Source organism: Nerophis lumbriciformis, linkage group LG21 (genome assembly GCF_033978685.3).
Source record: "Nerophis lumbriciformis linkage group LG21, RoL_Nlum_v2.1, whole genome shotgun sequence".
In the NCBI taxonomy this organism is placed as follows: domain Eukaryota; kingdom Metazoa; phylum Chordata; class Actinopteri; order Syngnathiformes; family Syngnathidae; genus Nerophis; species Nerophis lumbriciformis.
The window spans coordinates 22,832,843-22,857,816 of NC_084568.2; the positions used below are offsets into that span (position 1 = coordinate 22,832,843).

General features: G+C 39.9%; 1 protein-coding gene across 1 annotated transcript; it reads right to left on the reverse strand.

The window, feature by feature from the left end:
* Positions 1-524: 524 nt before the first annotated feature.
* On the reverse strand, positions 525-18,307 carry LOC133620936 (zymogen granule membrane protein 16-like). The gene is made up of 5 exons (XM_061982612.1): positions 18,205-18,307; positions 18,031-18,071; positions 17,898-17,950; positions 1,183-1,309; positions 525-1,097 (listed from the first exon to the last, which is right to left on the reverse strand). Exons 3-5 carry the CDS (start codon positions 17,947-17,949, stop codon positions 800-802), a joined length of 477 nt encoding a protein of 158 aa, XP_061838596.1. The 5' UTR covers position 17,950; positions 18,031-18,071; positions 18,205-18,307; the 3' UTR covers positions 525-799.
* Positions 18,308-24,974: the final 6,667 nt, after the last annotated feature.

The window sequence follows — 24,974 nt, forward strand, 5'->3', positions numbered from 1 at the left end:
TTCGTTCTCCCGAAATGCAGACGGACCACTCCGGACATGGCGTGCAGGTAGGAGCATGATTTAATTATCAAAACTCAAAGAGGTACAAAAAAACAGAAAATGAGCCGACAGAACAACGTGCCTGATCGCACACTTAGCATGGACTATGGACAAGAAATAATCACGTAATTTTGGCATGAAACAAACAATTTACGTAGCAGGTTGCAAGAAGCAAATAATGACACCAGGCCGACTGACCGGCAAAGGCAGGCTTAAATAATGCCTCTGATTAGTCCTCGGGAAGCAGGTGAGCGGGCGAACACTAATCAGAGACAGGTGGAAATAATAAGTAACCATGGTAACTAAAACAAACAAGGGTGCACAAAAACAAGAACTCATGGAGTCCAAAACTAACAGAACATAACAAAACATGATCCGGACCACGGATCATGTATGTTCACTATTTTATTTAAGGACAAACTTGCAATAAGAATAAAATGTTTAATGTACCATAAGATTTTTTGTTAAAATAAAGCCAAAAATGCCATTGTTTGTCGTCCCCTTTATTTAGAAAAGTATCGAAAAGTACCGAAAAGTATTGAAATACATTCAATATTGGTATCGGGACACCATTACGTTTAATATAGTTTTGATTAAGTTGACTCAAGGGTTAAGTGAGCAATGTGGCAAAAATACATCCCGATTCCCGACCAACTGTTGGACTGATCACTGTCAGAATCATAAAATGGGACAAAGGAAGAAAAACAAATTAAGGACTTCTCATAGTTTTCATACAATATCACAGCAACCACAACAAAGCTCAATGAACAACAACCCAGTGCGCCCCAAAGGAAGTGAAACCATTTCTGACTTGGCCGCTGATGAAGCGCAGCTCGGCCTCCTTGCTCTGGGGATACATGTTGAAGGAGTGCCCACGCGGCTGACCCGCTTGCAGTGACCGGCTGCAATTAGTGACAAACAGCACCGACTGCAGAGAGGAGGTATACTTTCCAGAGATCTGTATGATGGCTTCACCGTCAAACAACTCCAAGTCCTTGCCAGCGCCACTTTGACGACCTACTACAGGCGACCAGATAGGACCGTAGCGGATCTGCAAGCTGATGACATAAACAAAATGTATGTAAAATAACCACATCTGTTCTCAAAAATGTTCAAATCACTTTGTATTGGCTGGGTAGTCACCCCTCGATGTAGTTGTTGTATCTCTCCCATACTCGGACAGCCGTGATACGACCTTCTCCCGTCAGACTGAAGGACACACCTCCTCCAGGGCCCACCGGCAGGGATAAGGAGAACATCTGAGGATGGACTATGAAGAGAAAGGAGAAAACACAGAAATGTGGAAGAAAATAATACAATATAGGAACAGGCTTTTTGGTGGTAAGCAACAGGCAATTAGAAACCTTGATAAGCACTCAATCACCACTGATAGTCACACACACTAAGTGTGGTGAAATTACTCTCTGCGTTTGACCCATCCCATTGTTCCGCCGCCCTGGGAGGTGAGGGGAGCAGTGAGCAGCAGCGGTGGCCGCGCTCGGGAATCATTTTGGTGATTTAACCCCCAATTCCAACCCTTGATGCTGAGTGCCAAGCAGGGAGTTAATGGGTCCCATTGTTATAGTCTTCGGTATGACTCGGCCGGTGGACACTCTCACCACAAGGCCACTGAGCAGGTCTTGATAATGCATTCGAAAAAGAAGGAGGTGCCACTAAAACCGCTTTGAGAGGATAAATACTTTGTGTCGTGCGCCATCCCCTAGGAGAGTGTTTTTCAACCTTTTTTAGAGCCAAGGCACATTTTTTGCGTTGAAAAAATGCGGAGGCACACCATCAGCAGAAATCATTAAAAAAACGAAACTCAGTTGACAGTAAAAAGTCGTTGTCGCAATTGTTGGATATGACTTTAAACCATAACCAAGCATGCATCACTATAGCTCTTGTCTCAAAGTAGGTGTACTGTCACCACCTGTCACATCACGCCGTGACTTATTTGGTGTTTTTTGCTGTTTTCCTGTGTGTAGTGTTTTAGTTCTTGTCTTGCGCGCCTATTTTGGTGGCTTTTTCTCTTTTTTTGGTATTTTCCTGTAGCAGTTTCATGTCTTCCTTTGAGCGATATTTCAATCAATCAATCAATCAATCTTTATTTATATAGCCCTAAATCACAAGTGTCTCAAAGGGCTGCACAAGCCACAACGACATCCTCGGTACAAAGCCCACATACGGGCAAGGAAAACTCACCCCAGTGGGACGTCGATGTGAATGACTATGAGAAACCTTGGAGAGGACCGCATATGTGGGTAACCCCCCCCCCCTCTAGGGGAGACCGAAAGCAATGGATGTCGAGTGGGTCTGACATAATATTGTGAGAGTCCAGTCCATAGTGGATCCAACATAATAGTAAGAGTCCAGTCCATAGCCAGCACTTCATCCATGGCCACCGGACCTGTGCCCCCCCCCCCCCTCAAGGAAAAGGGGAGCAGAGGAGAAAAGAAAAGAAACGGCAGATCAACTGGTCTAACAGGGGGGCTATTTAAAGGCTAGAGTATACAAATGAGTTTTAAGATGGGACTTAAATGCTTCTACTGAGGTAGCATCTCTAATTGTTACCGGGAGGGCATTCCATAGTACTGGAGCCCCAATAGAAAACGCTCTATAGCCCGCAGACTTTTTTTGGGCTCTGGGAATCACTAATAAGCCGGATTTCTTTGAACGCAGATTTCTTGCCGGGACATATGGTACAATGCAATCGACAAGATAGGACGGAGCTAGACCGTGTAGTATTTTATACGTAAGTAGTAAAACCTTAAAGTCACATCTTAAGTGCACAGGAAGCCAGTGCAGGTGAGCCAGTATAGGCGTAATATGATCAAACTTTCTTTCCCGCATCTACTTTGTTTTAGCAATCAAGAATATTTCAGTTGTTTTTATCCTTCTTTGTGGGGACATTGTTGATTGTCATGTCATATTCGGATGTACTTTGTGGACGCCGTCTTTGCTCCACAGTAAGTCTTTGCTGTCGTCCAGCATTCTGTTTTTGTTTACTTTGTAGCCAGTTCAGTTGTAGTTTCGTTCTGCATAGCCTTCCCTAAGCTTCAATGCCTTTTCTTAGGGGCACTCACCTTTTGTTTATTTTTGGTTTAAGCATTAGACACCTTTTTAGCTGCACCCTGCCTCCCGCTGTTTCCGACATCTGCAAAGCAATTAGCTACCGGCTGCCACCTACTGATATGGAAGAGTATTACACGGTTACTCTGCCGAGCTCTAGACAGCACCAAAACTCAACAACAACACATAATCTGCAGACTATAATTACTGGTTTGCAAAAAATATTTTTAACCCAAATAGGTGAAATTAGCTCATCTCCCCTGGCACACCAGACTGTATCTCACGGCACAGTGGTTGAAAAACACTGCCCTAGGACATCCTATCCAAGTATGTGTGCATTAACTCACATTAAAACAATAATAATATACTATAATATATTTCATTGTTGTATTATAGCGCCACATATAGCTTGCTGGATACTAGCACGCTCATTGCTAGCTGCAAATAGCGCAGTATGATCTAAGTGGAGACGAGCGCGGTAACTGCTGGCTGGCAATTAGCTGGCTAATGATAGCTAGCCAGATACTAGCGCAATAATAGCTAACCGGATAATTGTGCCCCAATGCCAGTGGGCAAACTAGTGCGGTAATAACAATCTGCCAACTACCACTGGTAATCGCCAGCTGAAAGCTAGTGCCGGTACTTGCTAGCTTAAAACTAGCGTTGCTAATTGCTAGCCTCAAGCTAGCTTCTCTAATTGCTGAATAAAAATATAATATATTTTATTATTGCATGATAGCGCCGCATATAGCTTGCTGGATACTAGCACGCTTATTGCTTGCTGCAAATAGCGCAGTAAGATCTAAGTGGAGACGAGAGCGGTAACTGCTGGCTGGCAAATAGCTGGTTAATAATAGCTAGCCAGATACTAGCGCAATAATAGCTAACCGGATAATTGTGCCCCAATGCCAGCGGGCAAACTAGTGCGGTAATAACAAGCTGCCAACTACCACTGGTAATCTCCAGCTGAAAGCTAGTGCCGGTACTTGCTAGCTTAAAACTAGCGTTGCTAATTGCTGGCCTGAAACTAGCGTCCCTAATTGCTAGGCTGAAATTAGCTTCCCTGATTGCTGGCTGAAAAACTAGCATCGCTAATTGCTAACTATGTTAAATGCGAACATGATAAATACAATTGTTTGTTCACTTTTCGTTTTATTACTACAAGGTAACGTATGTATTTAAAGACATTTAAATTTTTGTGGGAAAATGTGGAAAGAATATATAGAAATATATTCCCCCCAAAAAATCTAATCAACCACAAATTTAATAAACCCCATGCAGTACCTCTGTGTCCAGTGGTGACGCGCTTTATGCCACTGCATCAGACGCTTTGCATTGGATTTAGTGATGTATGGCTTAGATAAGGCTGTTCGGCCATGGAAACCCATTCCATGAAGCTCTCTGCGTACTGTACGTGGGCTAATTGGAAGGTCACATGAAGTTTGGAGCTCTGTAGCAACTGACTGTGCAGAAAGTCTTTGCACTATGCGCTTCAGCATCCGCTGACCCAGTTTACGTGGCCTACCACTTCGTGGCTGAGTTGCTGTTGTTCCCAAACACTTCCATTTTCTTACAATAAAGCCGACAGTTGACTTTGGAATATTTAGGAACGAGGAAATTTCATGACTGGATTTGTTGCACAGGTGGCATCCTATGACAGTTCCACGCTGGAAATCACTGAGAGCGGCCCATTCTTTCACTAATGTTTGTAGAAACAATCTCCATGCCTAAGTGCTTGATTTTATACACCTGTGGCCGGGCCAAGTGATTAGGACACCTGATTCTCATCATTTGGATGGGTGGCCAAATACTTTTGGCAATATATATATATATATATATATATATATATATATATATATATATATATATATATACAGTACATATATATATATATATATATATATATATATATATATATATATATATATATATATAATGCGGTTATTGAAAATAATTATCACATTAATCATAAATTAATTAAAATAAATCGCACTTTTGTTTTGACCGCACGTTCACCCAAAAGGCGGCGCACATTGTTACACGGGCAATGATCAGGACGCACGCAAGTGCAAAGATGAGTAAGGAGAGTCCCAGCCGTGTACTTGGCGGCCAATTTTGTTTTAAAATGCTCTCCGACGGAAGTTTTGATACATTTAAGGTAGTTTGTACATATTGCAGTGAAGAACTTTCTTAACATTGTATGGACTGACCATACGTCTTCTTTTCCCCGGACATGTCCTCTTTTGCGGGGCTGTCCGGGCGGGGTTTCTTAAATGCCTCAAATGTCCGGCATTTTGAATTAGGGTTGCGTGTATTTTCAATGTACGTCCAGGGTCAAGAAGGGGTTAAAAACAAAACAAATTGTGAAGGTGTGCGCACGCAGCAGCATTCATGAGGGAGGGGCAGAGACAGAGAGAGCGAGGGAGTGGATTGATTGATTGATTGAAACTTTTATTAGTAGATTGCACAGTACAGTACATCCATCCATCCATTTTTCTACCGCTTGTCCCTTTTGGGGTCGATGGTACCACCCGAATAAGTTTTTCAACTTCGTCGGGGTCCACATTTATCAATTCATGGTACAAATATATACATAAAAAAACAACATAAAAAAACTAAAACAGGGATAGATCTGAAGTTGATGTAGACTCCAGAGATTTAAGCATTAAATATAAAACGTATGTATGCCCTGGCACACCATTATCATCATTTCATGACCCAAGCAAAACACTTTTTACACTTTTATACTGAAATAAATACACCTACACCTTATTAAATAAAAACATAGAAAAAACTACCAGCAGCGGTAAAGTTTAGATCCATGAAGGAAAGAAGAAAGTGAATGAATGTTTATAACTGAATACATTTACATATGCATACAAATTTTTTTTATTTTTTTTATTTTTTATTTTTTAATGAAAGTAACGTTTATGACAAGGATAGGGAACCTATGGCTCTAGAGCCAGATGTGGCTCTTTTGATGACTGCATCTGGCTCTCAGATAAATCCGAGCTGACATTGCTTAACACGATAAGTAATGAATAATTCCGCTGGTAATCACAGTGTTAAAAATAACCACGTATCAACCAGACTACAAAGCCATCAGCAAAACCATACAGCACCAGAAGTCGCATTAATGGTAAGAAGTATTTGATTTATTATTCGTTATCTTCAGAACAACTGTTATTAAAAAGAAAAAGAGACTTATTATACCATATTTTTCGGAGTATAAGTCGCTCCGGAGTATAAGTCGCACCGGCCGAAAATGCATAATAAAGAAGGAAAAAAACATGGAGTATAAGCATACTTGCCAACCCTACTGGATTTTCCGGGAGACTCCCGAAATTCAGCGCCTCTCCCGAAAACCTCCCGGGACAAATTTTCTCCCGAAAATCTCCCAAAATTCAGGCGGACCTGAGTGACGTGTCGACAGCCTGTTTTCACGTCCGCTTTCCCACAATACAAACAGCATGCCTGCCCAATGACGTTATAACTGTAGAATGATCAAGGGCGAGTTCTTGGTTTCTTATGTGGGTTTATTGTTAGGCAGTTTCATTAACGTCCTCCCAGCGCGGCAACAACACACAACAACAGCAGTCATGTTTTCGTCTACCGTAAAGCAGTTCGTCTGCCGTAAACAGCAATGTTGTGACACTCTTAAACAGGACAATACTGCCATCTACTGTACATGTATATGTGACAATAACATCTACGGCTTTTAGAGAGTGCAGTGCACAACTGCGCACACAACAAGGAGACGAAGCAGAATGCATCATCAGAGAGGGTGTTCAGCATGGTTAGAAAAATTGTGACAGAGAATAGAACAAGGATGGACAATTCAACCCTTAACTCAACAATGAGTAGATGAGTGTTATGTGTGTGTGTATATGTGTAAATAAATGAACACTGAAATTCAAGTATTTCTCTTATATATATATATATATATATATATATATATATATATATATATATATATATATATATATATATATATATATATATATAATTCACTGAAAGTCAAGTATTTCTTATATATATATATATATATATGAAATACTTGACTTGGTGAATTCTAGCTGTAAATATACTCCTCCCCTTTTAACCACGCCCCCAACCACGCCCCCCCCCCCCCCCCCCACACACACACACACCTCCCCAAATCGGAGGTCTCAAGGTTGGCAAGTAGGAGTATAAGTCGCATTTTTGGGGGACATTTATTTGATAAAACCCAACACCAAGAATAGACATTTGAAAGGCAATTTAAAATAAATAAAGAATAGTGAACAACAGGCTGAATAAGTGTACGTTATATGAGGCATAAATAACCAACTGAGAACGTGCCTGGTATGTTAATGTAACATATTATGGTAAGAGTCATTCAAATAACTATAACATATAGAACATGCTATACGTTTACCAAACAATCTGTCACTCCTAATCGCTAAATCCCATGAAATCTTATACGTCTAGTCTCTTACGTGAATGAGCTAAATAATATTATTTGATATTTTACGGTAATGTGTTAATAATTTCACACATAAGTCGCTCCTGAGTATAAGTCGCACCCCCAAACTATGAAAAAAACTGCGACTTATAGTCCGAAAAATACGGTACGGTCTTACTTAAAAATGCACGCATTTCGTTGTATTCAGAGTTAAAGAATATTATAAGGCTCTAACGGAAATACATTTTAAAATATTTGGCTTTCATGGCTCTCTCAGCCAAAAAGGTTCCCGACCCCTGGTTTATGACAACCTTTTTCCAAAACACAATATAGAATGTGAGATTTAACAGGATAATGCATACATTTATCACTTGTTTTCAAAACCCTTGCAAAAAAGTGGAACCCCAAAAATTTACTGTGGGACCCCGTTTTTATGACTTGATGGGGTCTCTCGAACCCCATTTTGAAAATTCCTAGCGCCAACACTGCTGTCAACAGAGGAGAAAAAATGCTTTATTTAAATAAGTATAATATTTATAAAGCAAGTTCGAGCATCATTGGCAAATTTTCACCTAGTCCCGGCCTTGGCGTGCTGCCCGCCTTGGCACGCATATACGTGTCCTCTTTTTGGGATTTCAGAATATGGTCAGCCTAACGTTGTAGCACTTCAAGTTTAAAATTCATCAAATCAAAACATTTACACGAGGATGCTGCGAGCAAAAATGCTAGCACAAACGCTCCAAACAAAGGGCGGCAAACAACGCTGGCTGAGTTTTCCCGCGTCAATTTTGTCAACAAGAGTACCTCAGGTAAGTTCAATACTGCCTTTGCAAAATGGATAGTCACTGCATGTCGGCCACTTAAAGGGGAACATTATCACAATTTCAGAAGGGTTAAAACCATTAAAAATCAGTTCCCAGCGACTTATTTTATTTTTCAAAGTTTTTTTCAAAATTTTACCCATCACGCAATATTCCTAAAAAAAGCTTCAAAGTGCCTGATTTTAACCATCATTATATACACCCGTCCATTTTCCTGTGACGTCACACAGTGATGCCAATACAAACAAACAGCAAGGTATCGCGACATTAGCTCGGATTCAGACTCGGATTTCAGCGGCTTAACACTGATAAGATAATTACTAACAACTATGAACTAGGTTTACAGCATATGAAATACATTTGGCAACAACATGCACTTTGAGAGTGCAGACAGCCCATTTCAGGCGCGCTAAGAACATATATTTTTCCACGATTTCAGCACTCAGGTTAACCATACCTAAATAGACACAAAATACTGCATTACACAAGACTGCCCGAATGTACTCGAATGATTGAAAAAAATAAATGTTTTTAAGCTAAATTATTGGTAAACACAGTTTATGTATAATAATTTACGTAAAACCGTGAGTAATGAATAACGTTTTCATCAATTAATATATTCTGTAGACATACCCTCATCCGCTCTCTTTTCCTGAAAGCTGATCTGTCCAGTTTTGGAGTTGATGTCAGCAGGCCAGGGAAGCTAGGGTCGATATTCTTCTCTTGATCATCTTCGGTGGCATAAGGGACGGTGTGAGCCAAGACATCCAGGGGGTTTAGCTCGCTCGTCTGCGGGAACAAACTGCCGCCATTGCTTGCCGTGCTACCGATGTCCGTTGTCCCTGAATTGCTCACCCACTCCGGCAGATTCAATGGGGGTCTGGCGGCAGATTTCTTTGACTTTATCGTTGGAAATGCATCTGCTTTGAGTGTCGCAGGATATCCACACATTCTTGCCATCTCTGTCGTAGCATAGCTTTTGTCGGTAAAGTGTGCGGAACAAACGACTGACCATTTCGTCGGCTTTTCCACACCCTCGTATTTTGAACAAATTTCATCCAATTTCTTGCCACTTTCGCATCTTTGGGCCACTGGTGCAATTTGAATCCGTCCCTGTTCGTGTTGTTACACCCTCCGACAACAACACCGACGAAAGTGAGAAAATGGCGGATTGCTTCCCGATGTGACGTCACAACGTGACGTCATCGCCTCGAGAGCGAATAATAGAAAGGCGTTTAATTCGCCAAAATTCTCCCATTTAGAGTTCGGAAATCAGTTAAAAAAATATATGGTCTTTTTTCTGCAACATCAAGGTATATATTGACGCTTACATAGGTCTGGTGATAATGTTCCCCTTTAACATCGTTGAAGACCAAGGACTGCAAGATGTCATGAATATCGCCACGCTCCTCGCACAAACTACCTTCGGCATTTTGCTGAAGAATGCACAAGTCAGTTCCTTCACGTTGCTAAGGACTGGAATGTTACAGAGAAAGGTCAGTACATTAGGGACAGATAGCGCTCACAACATTAGACTGACCATATTCTGAAATCCCAAAAAGAGGACACATATATGCGTGCCAAGGCGGGCAGCACGCCAAGGCCGGGACTAGGTGAAAATTTGCGAACTTGCTTTATAAACAATATATTTATTTAAATTAAGCATTTTTTCTCCTCTGTTGACAGCAGTGTTGGCGCTAGGAATTTTTTTTAAATTTTTTTTTTTAAATGGGGTCCCAGGGACCCCATCAAGTCATAAAAATGGTGTCCCACTGTACATTTTTGGGGTCCCACTTTTTTGTAAGCGTTTTGAAAACAAATGACAAATGTATGCATTGTCCTGTTATATCTCACATTCTATATTGTGTTCTGGAATCTGGAAAAAGGGTGTCATAAACGTTACTTAATTCATTAAAAAAATAATAATAAAATAAGAAAACAAATTTGTATACATATGTAAATGTATTCAGTAATAAACTTTCATTCACTTTCTTCTTTCCTTCATGGATCTGAACTTTACCCCTGCTGGTAGTTTTTTCTATGTTTTTATTTAATAAGTTGTAGGTGTATTTATTTCAGTATAAAAGTGTAAAAAGTGTTTTGCTTGGGTCTTGAAATGATGATAATGGTGTGCCAGGGCATACATACATTTTATATTTAACGCTTAAATCTCTGGAGTCTACATCAACTTCAGATCTATCCCTCATTTTGAAATGTTTTAGTTTTTTTTTATGTTGTTTTTTTGTTTGTTTGTTTTTCGCCCTTTTTTGTCAAACAAAACTATGTTTTTAATGGCAAACACACAAAATATGCAAAATCTTCCGCCAAAAATATTTTTTTAGTGGAATATTTGATCTGAACCTTTGATAGGTCAATAATTCATAATAACATTGATTTTGATTCAATATTATGTTTTGAGCAATGACAGTTTGAAAGAAAAAAAAAAAACAGCTTTGTTTTATTATTCAACATTGCAACTTTTTCTAAATTACATTTCACCTTTAAGCTTTTTTATTTCACTTGTGTTATGTTTTTGTTTATTTTAATAGTATTTTTAGAATGTGCCGTGGGCCTTTAAAACATTAGCTGTGGGCCGCAAATGGCCTCCGGGGCACACTTTTGACACCCCTGCTATAGATAATAAAAAAATAAATCTGATAAATCTATGGATAAAAAGCAGAGCCTGGCGACGCATGCGCGTTTATCATAACTCTCTCTCTCTCTCTGTCTCTGCCCCTCCCTCACGAATGCTGCTGCGTGCACAATTTGTTTTGTTTTTAACCCTTTCTTAACACTGAACGTACATTGAAAATTCACGCAACCCTAACTCAAAATGCCCAACATTTGAGGCATTTAAGAAACTCCACCTTGACAGCCCGGACAGCCCCGCATAAGACGACATGTCCGGGGAAAAGAGGACGTATGGTCAGTCTACACAACATGGTTTGGGGTTATTATCCTGGCTTTGTGTGACGGTGGACTTAATGTGCCTTTCGTTAAATGCCGCAAAATTGTAGGACATTTCAAGCACAGTCCTGCTAGCACATCTGAGTTAAAAGCACAACAAGTAGCACGTGGCATGAATGAGAAGGTACTTGTCCAGGACGTGCCTGCACGCTGGAATTCGACTCTGGCAATGATCAAGTGGATCCAGCACAACAAGGAGCCACTGAGAGCCACCATGGCCCAGCAGAAGCATAAATTAGAACATGAGAAGTTGGAAAAGCTGGATGTTTTTTATTTTTTATTTCTTATTTTTTTAATTATGTGGTATGTGTTTGTTTTTCACCCTTAGGTACATCACAGAGCTCCTTGGTGGGGAAAAGTACCCTATTTCCTGGACTATAAGGCGCACTTAAAAGCCTTTCATTTTCTCAAAAATCAACAGTGCGCCTAATGTACGGAATAATTCTAGTTGTGCTTACTGACCTTGAAGCAATTTTATTTGGTACATGGTGTAATGATAAGTGTAACCAATAGATGGCAGTCACACATACGAGATACGTGTAGACTGCAATATGATGGCAGTGAACAACACCAAAACTTTAAATGTTCCATTGAAGCGAAGTGAAGTGAATTATATTTATATAGCGCTTTTTCTCTAGTGACTCAAAGCGCTTTACATAGTGAAACCCAATATCTAAGTTACATTTAAAGCAGTGTGGGTGGCACTGGGAGCAGGTGGGTAAAGTGTCTTGCCCAAGGACACAGCGGCAGTGACTAGGATGGCGGAAGCTGGAATCGAACCTGGTACCCTCAAGTTGCTGGCACGGCCACTATACCAACCGAGATATACTATATGGGGCGGCATGGCGTAGTGGGTAGAGCAACCGTGCCAGAAACCTGAGGGTTGCAGGTTCGCTCCCCGCCTCTTACCATCCAAAAATCGCTGCCGTTGTGTCCTTGGGCGGGACACTTCACCCTTTCCCCCCGGTGCCACTCACACCGGTGAATTGACTGATGAATGATAGGTGGTGGTCGGAGGGGCCGTTGGCGCAAATTGCAGCCACGCTTCCGTCAGTCTACCCCAGGGCAGCTGTGGCTATGAAAGTAGCTTACCACCACCAGGTGTGAATGAATGATGGGTTCTACATGTAAAGCGACTTTGGGTACTTAGAAAAGCGCTATATAAATCCCAGTTATTATTATTATTATTATTATTATAATATTGAGAATATAGAACTTTACACACGGCGCTCTAAAATCTGTCAAAATGTTTTTAGTACGACTTCAGTAAGCTATGAAGCAGCACCGCTTGATGGATTGTCGGCGCATTAAACATTATTATGGTGTGTGTATAAGGACTGAAAAATAACACCTATTAGCAAACATTTTACCTTGCGTTTTGTTTCGCAATATGATGCAAAACCAACTTTTCTTACCTTCTGGTACCTGCTGATCTGTATATGGGATCTGCATAAATCCTGAAAAATTGCGCACGTCCGCCTTTGTAGCCCGTGTCAACACGGTAGTTGATAAGCTTCTTCTTTTTCTCTATCTTCTTATGGGACATTCATCTTCCGCTGTTGCCATTTCTAATATAAAGTAGTGTAAAGTTCTTATTTATATCTGTCAGTAGACTAGCTATCAAAGCGCTAAAAACTTTAGTGAGTTTACATAATTCACCCATGGAACTTTAATTATTAGAGAATTCCGGTCGGACGTTTTTTCACGGGACACAACGTTGTTGTTGCACTAGTGAGCCACGGATGAGGAGATGCTGCTCCGTTATTGATTTAAAGGCCTACTGAAATGCTATTTTCTTATATAAACGGGGATAGCAGGTCCATTCTATGTGTCATACTTGATCATTTCGCGATATTGCCATATTTTTGCTGAAAGGATTTAGTAGAGAACATCGACGATAAAGTTCACCACTTTTGGTCGCTGATAAAAAAGCCTTGCCTGTACCGGAAGTAGCAGACGAGTAGCGTGACGTCACAGGTTGTGGAGCTCCTCACATATGCACATTGTTTACAATCATGACCACCAGCAGCGAGAGCGATTCGGACCGAGAAAGCAACGATTTCCCCATTTATTTGAGCGAGGATGAAAGATGCGTGGATGAGGAAAGTGAGAGTGAAGGACTAGAGGGCAGTGGGAGCGATTCAGATAGGGAAGATGCTGTGAGAGGCGGGTGGGACCTGATATTCAGCTGGGAATGACTAAAACAGTAAATAAACACAAGACATATATATACTCTATTAGCCACAACACAATCAGGCTTATATTTAATATGCCCCAAATTAATCCCGCATAACAAACACCTCCCCCCTCCCGTCCATATAACCCGCCAATACAACTAAAACACCAGCACAACACACTCAATCCCACAGCCCAAAGTACCGTTCACCTCCCCAAAGTTCATACAGCACATATATTTCCCCAAAGTCCCCAAAGTTGCGTACGTGACATGCACATAGCGGCACGTACGGGTAAGCGATCAAATGTTTGGAAGCCGCAGCTGCATGCGTACTCACGGTACCGCGTCTGCGCATCCAACTCAAAGTCCTCCTGGTAAGAGTCTCTGTTGTCCCAGTTCTCCACAGGCCAATGATAAAGCTTGGCGTAGTGGGTAGAGCAACCGTGCCAGAAACCTGAGGGTTGCAGGTTCGCTCCCCGCCTCTTACCATCCAAAAATCGCTGCCGTTGTGTCCTTGGGCGGGACACTTCACCCTTTGCCCCCGGTGCCACTCACACCGGTGAATTGAATGATGAATGATAGTTGGTGGTCGGAGGGGCCGTTGGCGCAAATTGCAGCCACGCTTCCGTCAGTCTACCCCAGGGCAGCTGTGGCTATGAAAGTAGCTTACCACCACCAGGTGTGAATGAATGATGGGTTCTACATGTAAAGCGACTTTGGGTACTTAGAAAAGCGCTATATAAATCCCAGGTATTATTATTATTATTATCTTTCGGGAATGTAAACAATGAAACACCGGCTGTGTTATCCGGCACACCAGTCAAGGGGTGCATTCTACGGCGGGGGTGCGTTATCCGGCACAACACCTGCCGCAATACACCGCTTCCCACCTACAGCTTTCTTCTTTGCTGTCTCCATTGTTCATTGAACAAATTGCAAAAGATTCACCAACACAGATGTCCAGAATACTGTGGAATTTTGCGATGAAAACAGACGACTTAATAGCTGGCCACCATGCTGTCCCAAAATGTCCTCTACAATCCGTGATGTCACGCGCACACGTCATCATACCGAGACGTTTTCAGCAGGATATTTTGCGCAAAATTTAAAATTGCACTTTAGTAAGCTAACCCAGCCGTATTGGCATGTGTTGCAATGTTAAGATTTCATCATTGATATATAAACCATCAGACTGAGTGGTCGGTAGTAGTGGGTTTCAGTAGGCCTTTAAGTAAAGTCTGAATGTCATTAAAACAGTTAGCTCCATCTTTTAACACTTCTTCCACTCCCGTCCTTGCACGCTACACCGCTACAACAAAGATGACGGGGAGAAGACGCTGTCGAAGGTGAGCCACGTAAATAAGACCGTCCACAAAACGGCGCATTCTGAAGAGATGCTCAGAAAGCGGCTTAATAATTCTGTTGAAACAGAAACCTATATTACAGGGGGCAGGGGGGTAACACTGACTTTCTCTACTTTTACTAATGTTACAATGAAATATATCTGTAACTTTACATTCTATCTGTGTTGAAATATATGTGCAATACATTTTGGTAAATAATGGCTATGTTCTTAGTATGGAAATTAAAGTGCTCTAATAAATAACTGATCATAAATCTGATCATTCCAGTATGTTTCTGATGCTCAAAAAACCTAAAATAGTTTGCCAAAACTATCAAAAGTTAAGGTACACCTAATTTCTACATAGACGCCATCTTGGAAATATGCTAATTAGGTGTCCGGACACACCCAATCATAAAGATGAATTTTCCATCATATTTCTAATTGTCAAAAAACATGAAATAGACACCAAGTTTGGATTTGTAGCTCATCTGGTTCAAATGTCGAGGCTAAAGAGTGTTCAGGTGGTGGCCATATTGGATCAGCCGCTGTGGCGACCCCAAAGGTCACCGGCGTGGGCGCCCTAGCCAAATCATTTAAGTATGCCCTGAGCTACACCTGTGCCAAATTTGGCGCTTTTAGACAAAAGTGAACGAACACACCCTAAAATCTCCCTAAGAGCCCCCACTAATGTATTAAAGCACTTTCTATTCTATTCTATTCTATTAAGATGTGTTTGGGTGACTGCGTGGGTTCCCTCCAGGTACTCCGGCTTCCTCCCACCTCCAAAGACATGCACCTGGGGATAAGTTGATTGGCAACACTAAATTGGCCCTAGTGTGTGGATGTGAGTGTGAATGTTGTCTGTCTATCTGTGTTGGCCCTGCGATGAGATGGCGACTTGTCCAGGGTGTACCCCGCCTTCCGCCCGATTGTAGCTGAGATAGGCTCCAGCGCCCCCCGCGACCCCAAAAGGGAATAAGCGGTAGGAAATGGATGGATGGATGGATGGATGGTTGACTTGTAAGTACAAATTCATCCACTAGATAGCAGCAGACCTCAACAGTTCGGGATGCTGTGTGTCGGGAAGCCACGCCTCCATCTCCAAATCAAGCAATAGCCTACAACTGGCTTAACACGTCCTAGTTTTTCTTCACTTTTTGTTAAACACTTTAAAACCAATCAAATGACTGCCAAAATATGTTAAACAGTTCAAAATATCTAAATCCAAAAAATGTTTTAGCTTTGCCCTTTCAGTACAGTTGTAGTTAGTAGTAGTAAGTATTTTTCCTGTGTTTATTTCCCTGTGTGGCCCTTTACCTCCTTTGTTATTGTTAAAATGTCCTGCACTACAATAGCTCTGAAATACATCACAATTTATACACATTAATAACTGTATTTCTGCTTCTACGGTCACTTGCATGATTTGCTTGGCTTGGTTATTAAAGTCTGTTCAAATGTCTTTCTAAAGCAACCCAATGCTTGTTTGCAGATACATTGCAAAAAGTCAGTGTTCAAAAACAAGGAAAAAAAAAAACGAAAATTTGGGGAATTTTACTTGAACTAAGCAAAATTATCTGCCAATAGAACAAGAAAATTTGGCTTGTCAAGACTTTCCAAAACAAGTAAAATTAGCTAACCTCAATGAACCCCAAAATACCTTAAAATAAGTATATTCTCACTAATAACAAGTGCCCTTTTCTTGATAGAAAAAAATAATATGAGACCTTTTTCTCAGTATGTTGAAAAATATTCTTAAATTAAGTAAATGCTAGTGATATTATCTTGACATAATGATACGCGCTCCGCAATACATTTCTTGAAACCAGCAAACTTATACTAAAAACTAGTTTATTTTTCTTAATGGAAAGGCAACAAGGCAACCGCTTGTTACTCTCGAGGTCTACGAGCCGCTCAGGCAAATCATATTGTCTAAAAAGACATTTTTCCATTGATAACATGACATCATCGCACCAAGTGCGTGCTCTTTCAGTCAATTATATATTGTAGCTGAGATAGGCTCCAGCGCCCCCCGCGACCCCAAAGGGAATAAGTGGTAGGAAATGGATGGATATATATATATATATATATATATTTTTTTTTATTGTAATTTTTTAAGAATTTATCTGAATGTGCATGAACTATTTCTGTTCAAAATTGTGTGAAATGTCAAATGTTTAAATATCAACTGTCTATTTACTGTACTGTGCCAACTGTACTACTATAAGAGTACATATTTTCTATTGTTTCATTGAAAATAAAACAGCAAAGTTCATTTGGCTGTCAATTGTGTCGAAGTCATGATTTTTTTTATTTCATGCTTGAAATAAGAAATTAATACTTTAAAAACTATGAACTAAGCAAAATTATCTGCCAATGCAACAAGAAAATTCGGCTTGTCAAGTAAAATTAGCTAACTTCAATGAACCCAAAAATACCTTAAAATAAGTATATTCTCACTAATAACAAGTGCACTTTTCTTGGTAGAAAAAAAAGACATTTTTGCTGAATATGTTGAAAAATATTCTTAAATTAAGTAAATGCTAGTGTTTTTTTTATGTTGATTTAATTAAAAAAATTAAAAAAATTAAAAACATTTTTTAAATAATCAAAAAAAGTAAACGCTAGTGCCCTTATCTTAACATAATGATATGCGCTCGGCATCATGATTTTTTTTTTTCATGCTTGAAGTAAGAAATTATTACTTTAAAAAAGTAGTTTTCTACTTGTGAGTGTTGATGACACAGCTTTGCAACAGTTGATATTCTAGTTTCAAGCATGTTTTACTCAATATAGGTCATAAGATCTCAGCAACACACTATAATATCTTTCTGAGATAATCTAGGAGCAAAACCCTTAAAACAAGTAAAATACTAACATAAAATCTGCTTAGTGAAAAGAATTATCTTTTCAGACAGAAAATAAGCAAATATCACCCTTATTTGAGATATTTCATCTTACTTAGATTTCAGTTTTTGCAGTGTACATAGGAAAAATGTCAGTCACTTGTGAAAACACTGAATACAATGTCTGACTTACCATCGGAAACGGTGCAGAATATGAGCAGAGTGACAACCACAATCGCATGCATTCTGTTAAAACAATAAAATTAAATCCAGTCAAACTAGTTGTTTTAATTTTGGACAATGTAAATTGTGAGGTCAATTTTCACCTGTCTTTTTCATTGGATGACAACACCACTCAAAAAAATACCTGGCAAAGAATCAGAACACAATTTTATTCAACATAAACATTTTAATTGTTAGATATGTTGCATTATTTTTTTGACATGCAAGCTACTTGAGTATACTAAGTAGAAAAAAAAGTAAGCATAGCTGATACTTACCAATTTAACGTATGCTTTGGTGCTGGGATTTAAAGATCAGTGAGCCTCCGTCTCTTTCCGTCGGTTGAGCAGGTTATGAGGATCTGTCATGCATTCCTCAGTCTATTGTTTATTAGCGATAAGGACACAGTCAAGGAAATATTTGGAGAAAAAAAAAACCCCTCTGATGGCTCCTGCTGTACAAAAAGTATTACAACGTAATAACACCAACTATGATTATTGTGGATCACAACAAATGACATATTCCATTTTCAACCATCCTATATCTTATATATTCATAACTTAGTGAGCAACTCAACTAAAAACGCACCAACACAAAAGAAGCATTTAGGAACCATAAATAAAATCAACTATCTTCCCAAGAAAGCTTGGGATTTATGAACTATAATGTTTTCTTGTGGACATTTGCAATACTCACTCAGTTATTATTACACTATCGTCACAGTAAACATACGCCCAGACAATTATGCTATACTTTGATCGACAATGTCCTAATGGTAAAAAAAAACACTCCCTGGGTGATCTATCTTAAACTAGTTTATGACGAACGTGAAACCACAAGATATATAATTTCTGATTTTGTTGTATAGCTAGTTGGTATGGGGTGCCCAATGTAAAAAATACATGTGAAATATAAATATCATACAAAATATTTAAATGCTCCATTTAAATATTTAATCTACATTTTAAATCTACTGTAAATATAAATGTTGAATCTTAAATAGAAATGTTAAATCTAAGTATTTAGAAAATAGTTATAATTATTTAGATATATATATTTAAGTCTATTTTCTAAATATATACATAAATATACATGTGACAATGTGTCACTTTATTTCTGTTTGTTTCCTTGTTTGATGTTTATTTCCTCTTAGCGTTCTTATTTTTGTTACATTTCCTGCATGTCTCCCAGAGCGCTAGTTTCCCTCACCTGTCCCTGATTGGCAGCCCGGCACACTTGGTTGCTGCCTTTTAAACTTTAAAGGGGAACATTATTACCAGACCTATGTAAGCGTCAATATATACCTTGATGTTGCAGAAAAAAGACCATATATTTTTTTAACCGATTTCCGAACTCTAAATGGGTGAATTTTGGCGAATTAAACGCCTTTCTATTATTCGCTCTCGGAGCGATGACGTCACGACGTGACGTCACATCGGGAAGCAATCCGCCATTTTCTCACTTTCGTCGGTGTGTTGTCGGAGGGTGTAACAACACAAACAAGGACGGATTCAAGTTGCACCAGTGGCCCAAAGATGCGAAAGTGGCAAGAAATTGGATGCAATTTGTTCAAAATACGAGGGTGTGGGGAAAGCCGACGAAATGGTCAGTCGTTTGTTCCGCACACTTTATCGACGAAAGCTATGCTACGACAGAGATGGCAAGAATGTGTGGATATCCTGCGACACTCAAAGCAGATGCATTTCAAACGATAAAGTCAAAGAAATCTGCCCATTGAATCTGCCGGAGTGTGTGAGCAATTCAGGGACAAAGGACATCGGTAGCACGGCAAGCAATGGCGGCAGTTTGTTCCCGCAGACGAGCGAGCTAAACCCCCTGGATGTCTTGGCTCACACCGTCCCTTATGCCACCGAAGATGATCAAGAGAAGAATATCGACCCTAGCTTCCCTGGCCTGCTGACATCAACTCCAAAACTGGACAGATCAGCTTTCAGAAAAAGAGAGAGGATGAGGGTATGTCTACAGAATATATTAATTGATGAAAACTTTATTCATTACTCGTGGTTTTTCGTAAATTATTATACACAAACTGTGTTTACAAATAATTTAGCTTAAAAACATTTATTTTTTTCAATCATTCGAGTACATTCGGGTAGTCTTGTGTAATGCAGTATTTTGTGTCTATTTAGGTATGGTTAACCTGAGTGCTGAAATCGTGGAAAAATATATGTTCTTAGCGCGCCTGAAATGGGCTGTCTGCACTCTCAAAGTGCATGTTGTTGCCAAATGTATTTCATATGCTGTAAACCTAGTTCATAGTTGTTAGTAATGATCTTATCAGACAGTGTTAAGCCGCTGAAATCCGAGTCTAAATCCGAGCTAATGTTGCTATACCTTGCTGTTTGTTTGTATTGGCATCACTGTGTGACGTCACAAGAAAATGGACGGGTGTATATAACGATGGTTAAAATCAGGCACTTTGAAGCTTTTTTTAGGGATATTGCGTGATGGGTAACATTTTGAAAAAAAACTTCGAAAAATAAAATAAGCCACTGGGAACTGATTTTTAATGGTTTTAACCCTTTTGAAATTGTGATAATGTTCCCCTTTAATGGTATCCATTATTGCAACAAATATTACAGTATATTATCATACTTTCAAAACATTTTTGGTCTAAATAAAAATGAATACTTAAATATCTGCTTGACATCAAATAAATACAAAATGTTAAGGTGTTCTTTACAGCATATTACTGTAAATTGAAAAAAAAAAAACTACCATTTTTTTGCGTAAAAATTCTAGCGCATGGTCAGGATTGTACCACCTCTGCCTCAATAATATACATATACACATGCATACATGTGAGTTTTTTGTTCAAAGTATATCAGCTAGAAAAGGGCAAGTTTTTACATTTGGCACCCCAAAAGTAAGTAGTTTTTGTTAGAATAATTATGTACCGTATTTTTCGGACTATAAGTCGCAGTTTTTTTCATAGTTTGGCCAGGGGTGCGACTTATACTCAGGAGCGACTTATGTGTGAAATTATTAACACATTACCGTAAAATATCAAATAATATTATTTAGCTCATTCACGTAAGAGACTAGACGTATAAGATTTCATGGGATTTAGCGATTAGGAGTGACAGATTGTTTGGTAAACGTATAGCATGTTCTATATGTTATAGTTATTTGAATGACTCTTACCATAATATGTTACGTTAACATACCAGGCACGTTCTCAGTTGGTTATTTATGCCTCATATAACGTACACTTATTCAGCCTGTTGTTCACTATTCTTTATTTATTTAAATTGCCTTTCAAATGTCTATTCTTGGTGTTGGGTTTTATCAAAAAAATTTCCCCAAAATATGCGACTTATACTCCAGTGCGACTTATATATGTTTTTTTCCTTCTTTATTATGCATTTTCGGCCGGTGCGACTTATACTCCGGAGCGACTTATAGTCCGAAAAATACGGTATATATTATCACACAATTCTTATGCTTAAGGGCCGTTGCTTTATAAATAAAGTTGATTTGATTTGATTTGATAGTTATTATCAATTGCGCTGAAATTTTATTTTTCTTTGTCTGTGCAAAGCTGGCAATCCAAAAGATTGCAAGCCAGTCTCGTATCAGTGTTTGTTTCCAGAATCGGCCTGCTGACTGCCAAGGCCGAACATCGAGTACCGTGACGCAGACAGAGCAGAGACAAGGCGATATCAAGACTGTCAGCACATTTGCATTTTCCCCTTCCCTCAGCGACAGCTTCAGTGATGTAACCAGGGACCTCCCAAATAAATAGAGGAAGCACGTGGGCTGAACTTGTAAAACGTAGTTCGGATCTGTAACTAGAGTACAGACCAAAACACGTCTCTCCTCAATTGAGCAAAATTTAACTCTGTCTCTGCATGATTCCTTGCTTCTCGTCTGTTTTAATAGATGTCATCAGTGCTTTGGCTACCCCTGTGGTAAATTTTAAATGTGCTTTATAAATAAAGTTGATTTGATTTGATTTGATTTGAACCTGACAGTTTTGTCCCAGTGGACTATTCCACACGCCCCAGCAAATGTTAGTCCCGTCCAACTAAATATCACCTCCAAACTGATACAGAGGTACCTCGTTTTCGTACGACCCACTTTTTGTGGGATTTGGGTTTCGGCAAAAGTTTGCCTTGTTATCATGCGGCCAAACATTGGACTTGAAAGAAAACCAATTGACTCCGTAGTTTTGCTAACCGTCACGTTAAAATTTGTCATCCTTTCAACATCTGGGCAAAAGCTACAATATTTCATACACACACACGACATATGACTGTCATCATGTATCTTTAATAGGGCTGTGAATCTTTGGGCACCGCATGGTTTGATTAACAAATGACTCTCGATTCATATTCTTTACTTTTTTGATAACATAGGGTGCCAGTTCTATGATTAGCTGCATTCTTGGATAAAATAAATAAACAGCTGTGATACATTTCTATATTACCTATTTACCATTTACCATTCATCTACATCAACAACATTATTTGCCTGAGTGGCTGGAAAGGATAGATGAAAAAAACCAACTATATATCAATCAATCAATCAATGTTTATTTATATAGCCCTAAATCACAAGTGTCTCAAAGGGCTGCACAAGCCACAACGACATCCTCGGTATAGCCCACATAAGGGCAAGGAAAAACTCACCCCAGTGGGACGTCGATGTGAATGACTATGAGAAACCTTGGAGAGGACCGCATATGTGGGTAACCCCCCCGCCCCTCTAGGGAGACCGAATGCAATGGATGTCGAGTGGGTCTAACATAATATTGTGAGAGTCCAGTCCATAGTGGATCCAGCATAACAGTAAGAGTCCAGTCCACAGTGGGGTCAGCAGGAAACCATCCCGAGCGGAGACGGGTCAGCAGCGCAGAGATGTTCCCAACCGATATACAGGCGAGCGGTCCACCCCGGGTCCCGACCCCGGACAGCCAGCACCCCATCCATGGCCACCGGATCTGTGTGTCTCCCCTTCCACAAGGGATAGGGGGGAGCAGAGGAGAAAAGAAAAGAAACGGCAGATCAACTGGTCTAAAAAAAGGGGGGCTATTCAAAGGCTAGAGCAGGGGTCCTCAAGTACAAATCTTGAAGGTCCACAAATGTTTTTTTGAAACAGGCTGGGTCCGTTTATTATCGGTCAAGCTTATATAATAGCAGGAGGTAGATAGTTTAACATTTTCTTAAAATTAACAAAAAAAAAATAAAATAAAATAAAATACATGAAATATTTTCTTTGAAACAAAAATAAATAAGAACTTTGAAAAAATGTGTCCTCTGCATTTGACCCATCCCTTGATCACCCCCTGGGAGGTGAGGGGAGCAGTGGGGAGCAGTGGGCAGCAGCGGCGCTGCGCCCGGGAATCATTTTTGGTGATTTAACCCCCAATTCCAACCCTTGATGCTGAGTGCCAAGCAGGGAAGAATGCTGGTATGAGCTTTTAAACATAACCCGTTAACTGCTGCCAATCAAATGGTGAATAAGATACTCTTTAGGGTTCATATGTTTGTAAATCTGACTGTGTTGAAGTCAGTGCCTCACCAGCCATCAACCTCACCGCACGTTACTGCTCTGTTGCTATTTGTTGTTGTGTCATAGATTTAACAAAAATCTTGCTTGATGTTTCATATGGCTTTTTCAGCCTCGTGATTTCTTTTTTTCTTAGCTCTGAATCATGAGGAAATGTCTCTTCAAATTCGCGGTGCTCTTTCAGATAGTGACGTTTCAGATTTTCACTTTTCACCAGAGCAACAGTAGTGTTGCATAGTAGACACATTGGTCTGGTACTTGCAGTAGGTAGGATGAAAACATATTGCTCTGTCCATTCTTCCTTGAAACGTCGGTTTTCCCTGTCCACTTTTCTTTTACCAGCCTGAGCCAACTTGGAGCATGCCATTGTGATTTGATTCACATTCAGTGACTGACAAGTGAACAGTTAGCGAAGTAGCGATACGAGACAACTGTGTGCCTGCAGCGAAAGGTTCCATGCACTGTGCACATGACCCAGGTGGTAACAGCCTATCAGCGCGTCGTTGTGAAAGAGATGACAACCCATACGCCGGAATTAGCCAATCAGAGTGGCGTTCTCTCGCTCTCACTCCGTCTCTCTCTCTTTCTCTCTCTGAGAGAGAGAGAGAGAGAGAGAGAGAGAGAGAGAGAGAGAGAGAGACGGAGTGAGTGAGACACGAGAAGTGTAAACGAAACGTGGAGATATTTGACTAAAAACAACAAAGAACGTTGACTTGCGCTAGCGATAACTCACAGATAAATACAATTATTATATTTTTTTATAATAATTATAATTATAATAATAAAAAATGTTATTTTATTTTTTTTAATTTTTTTTTTTACTATAATTCGTGCTGGGTCCGGACGGACACGTCGCTGGGTCCGGACACGGACCGCGGTCCGCCTGTTGAGGATCACTGGGCTAGAGTATACAAATGAGTTTTGAGATGGGACTTAAATGTTTCTACTGAGGTAGCATCTCTAACTGTTACCGGGAGGGCATTCCATAGTGCTGGAGCCCGAATAGAAAACGCTCTACAGCCCGCAGACTTTTTTTGGGCTCTGGGAATCACTAATAAGCCAGAGTTCTTTGAACGCAGATTTCTTGCCGGGACATATGGTACAATACAATCGGCAAGATAGGCTGGAGCTAGACGTGTAGTATTTTATACGTAAGTAGTAAAACCTTAAAGTCACATCTTAAGTGCACAGGAAGCCAGTGCAGGTGAGCCAGTATAGGCGTAATATGATCAAACTTTCTTCTTCTTGTCAAAAGTCTAGCAGCCGCATTTTGTACCAACTGTAATCTTTTAATGCTAGACATAGGGAGACCCGAAAATAATACGTTACAGTAATCGAGACGAGACGTAACGAACGCATGAATAATGATCTCAGCGTCGCTAGTGGACAAAATGGAACGAATTTTAGCGATATTACGGAGATGAAAGAAGGCCGTTTTAGTAACACTCTTAATGTGTGACTCAAAGGAGAGAGTTGGGTCGAAGATAATACCCAGATTCTTTACTGAGTCGCTTTG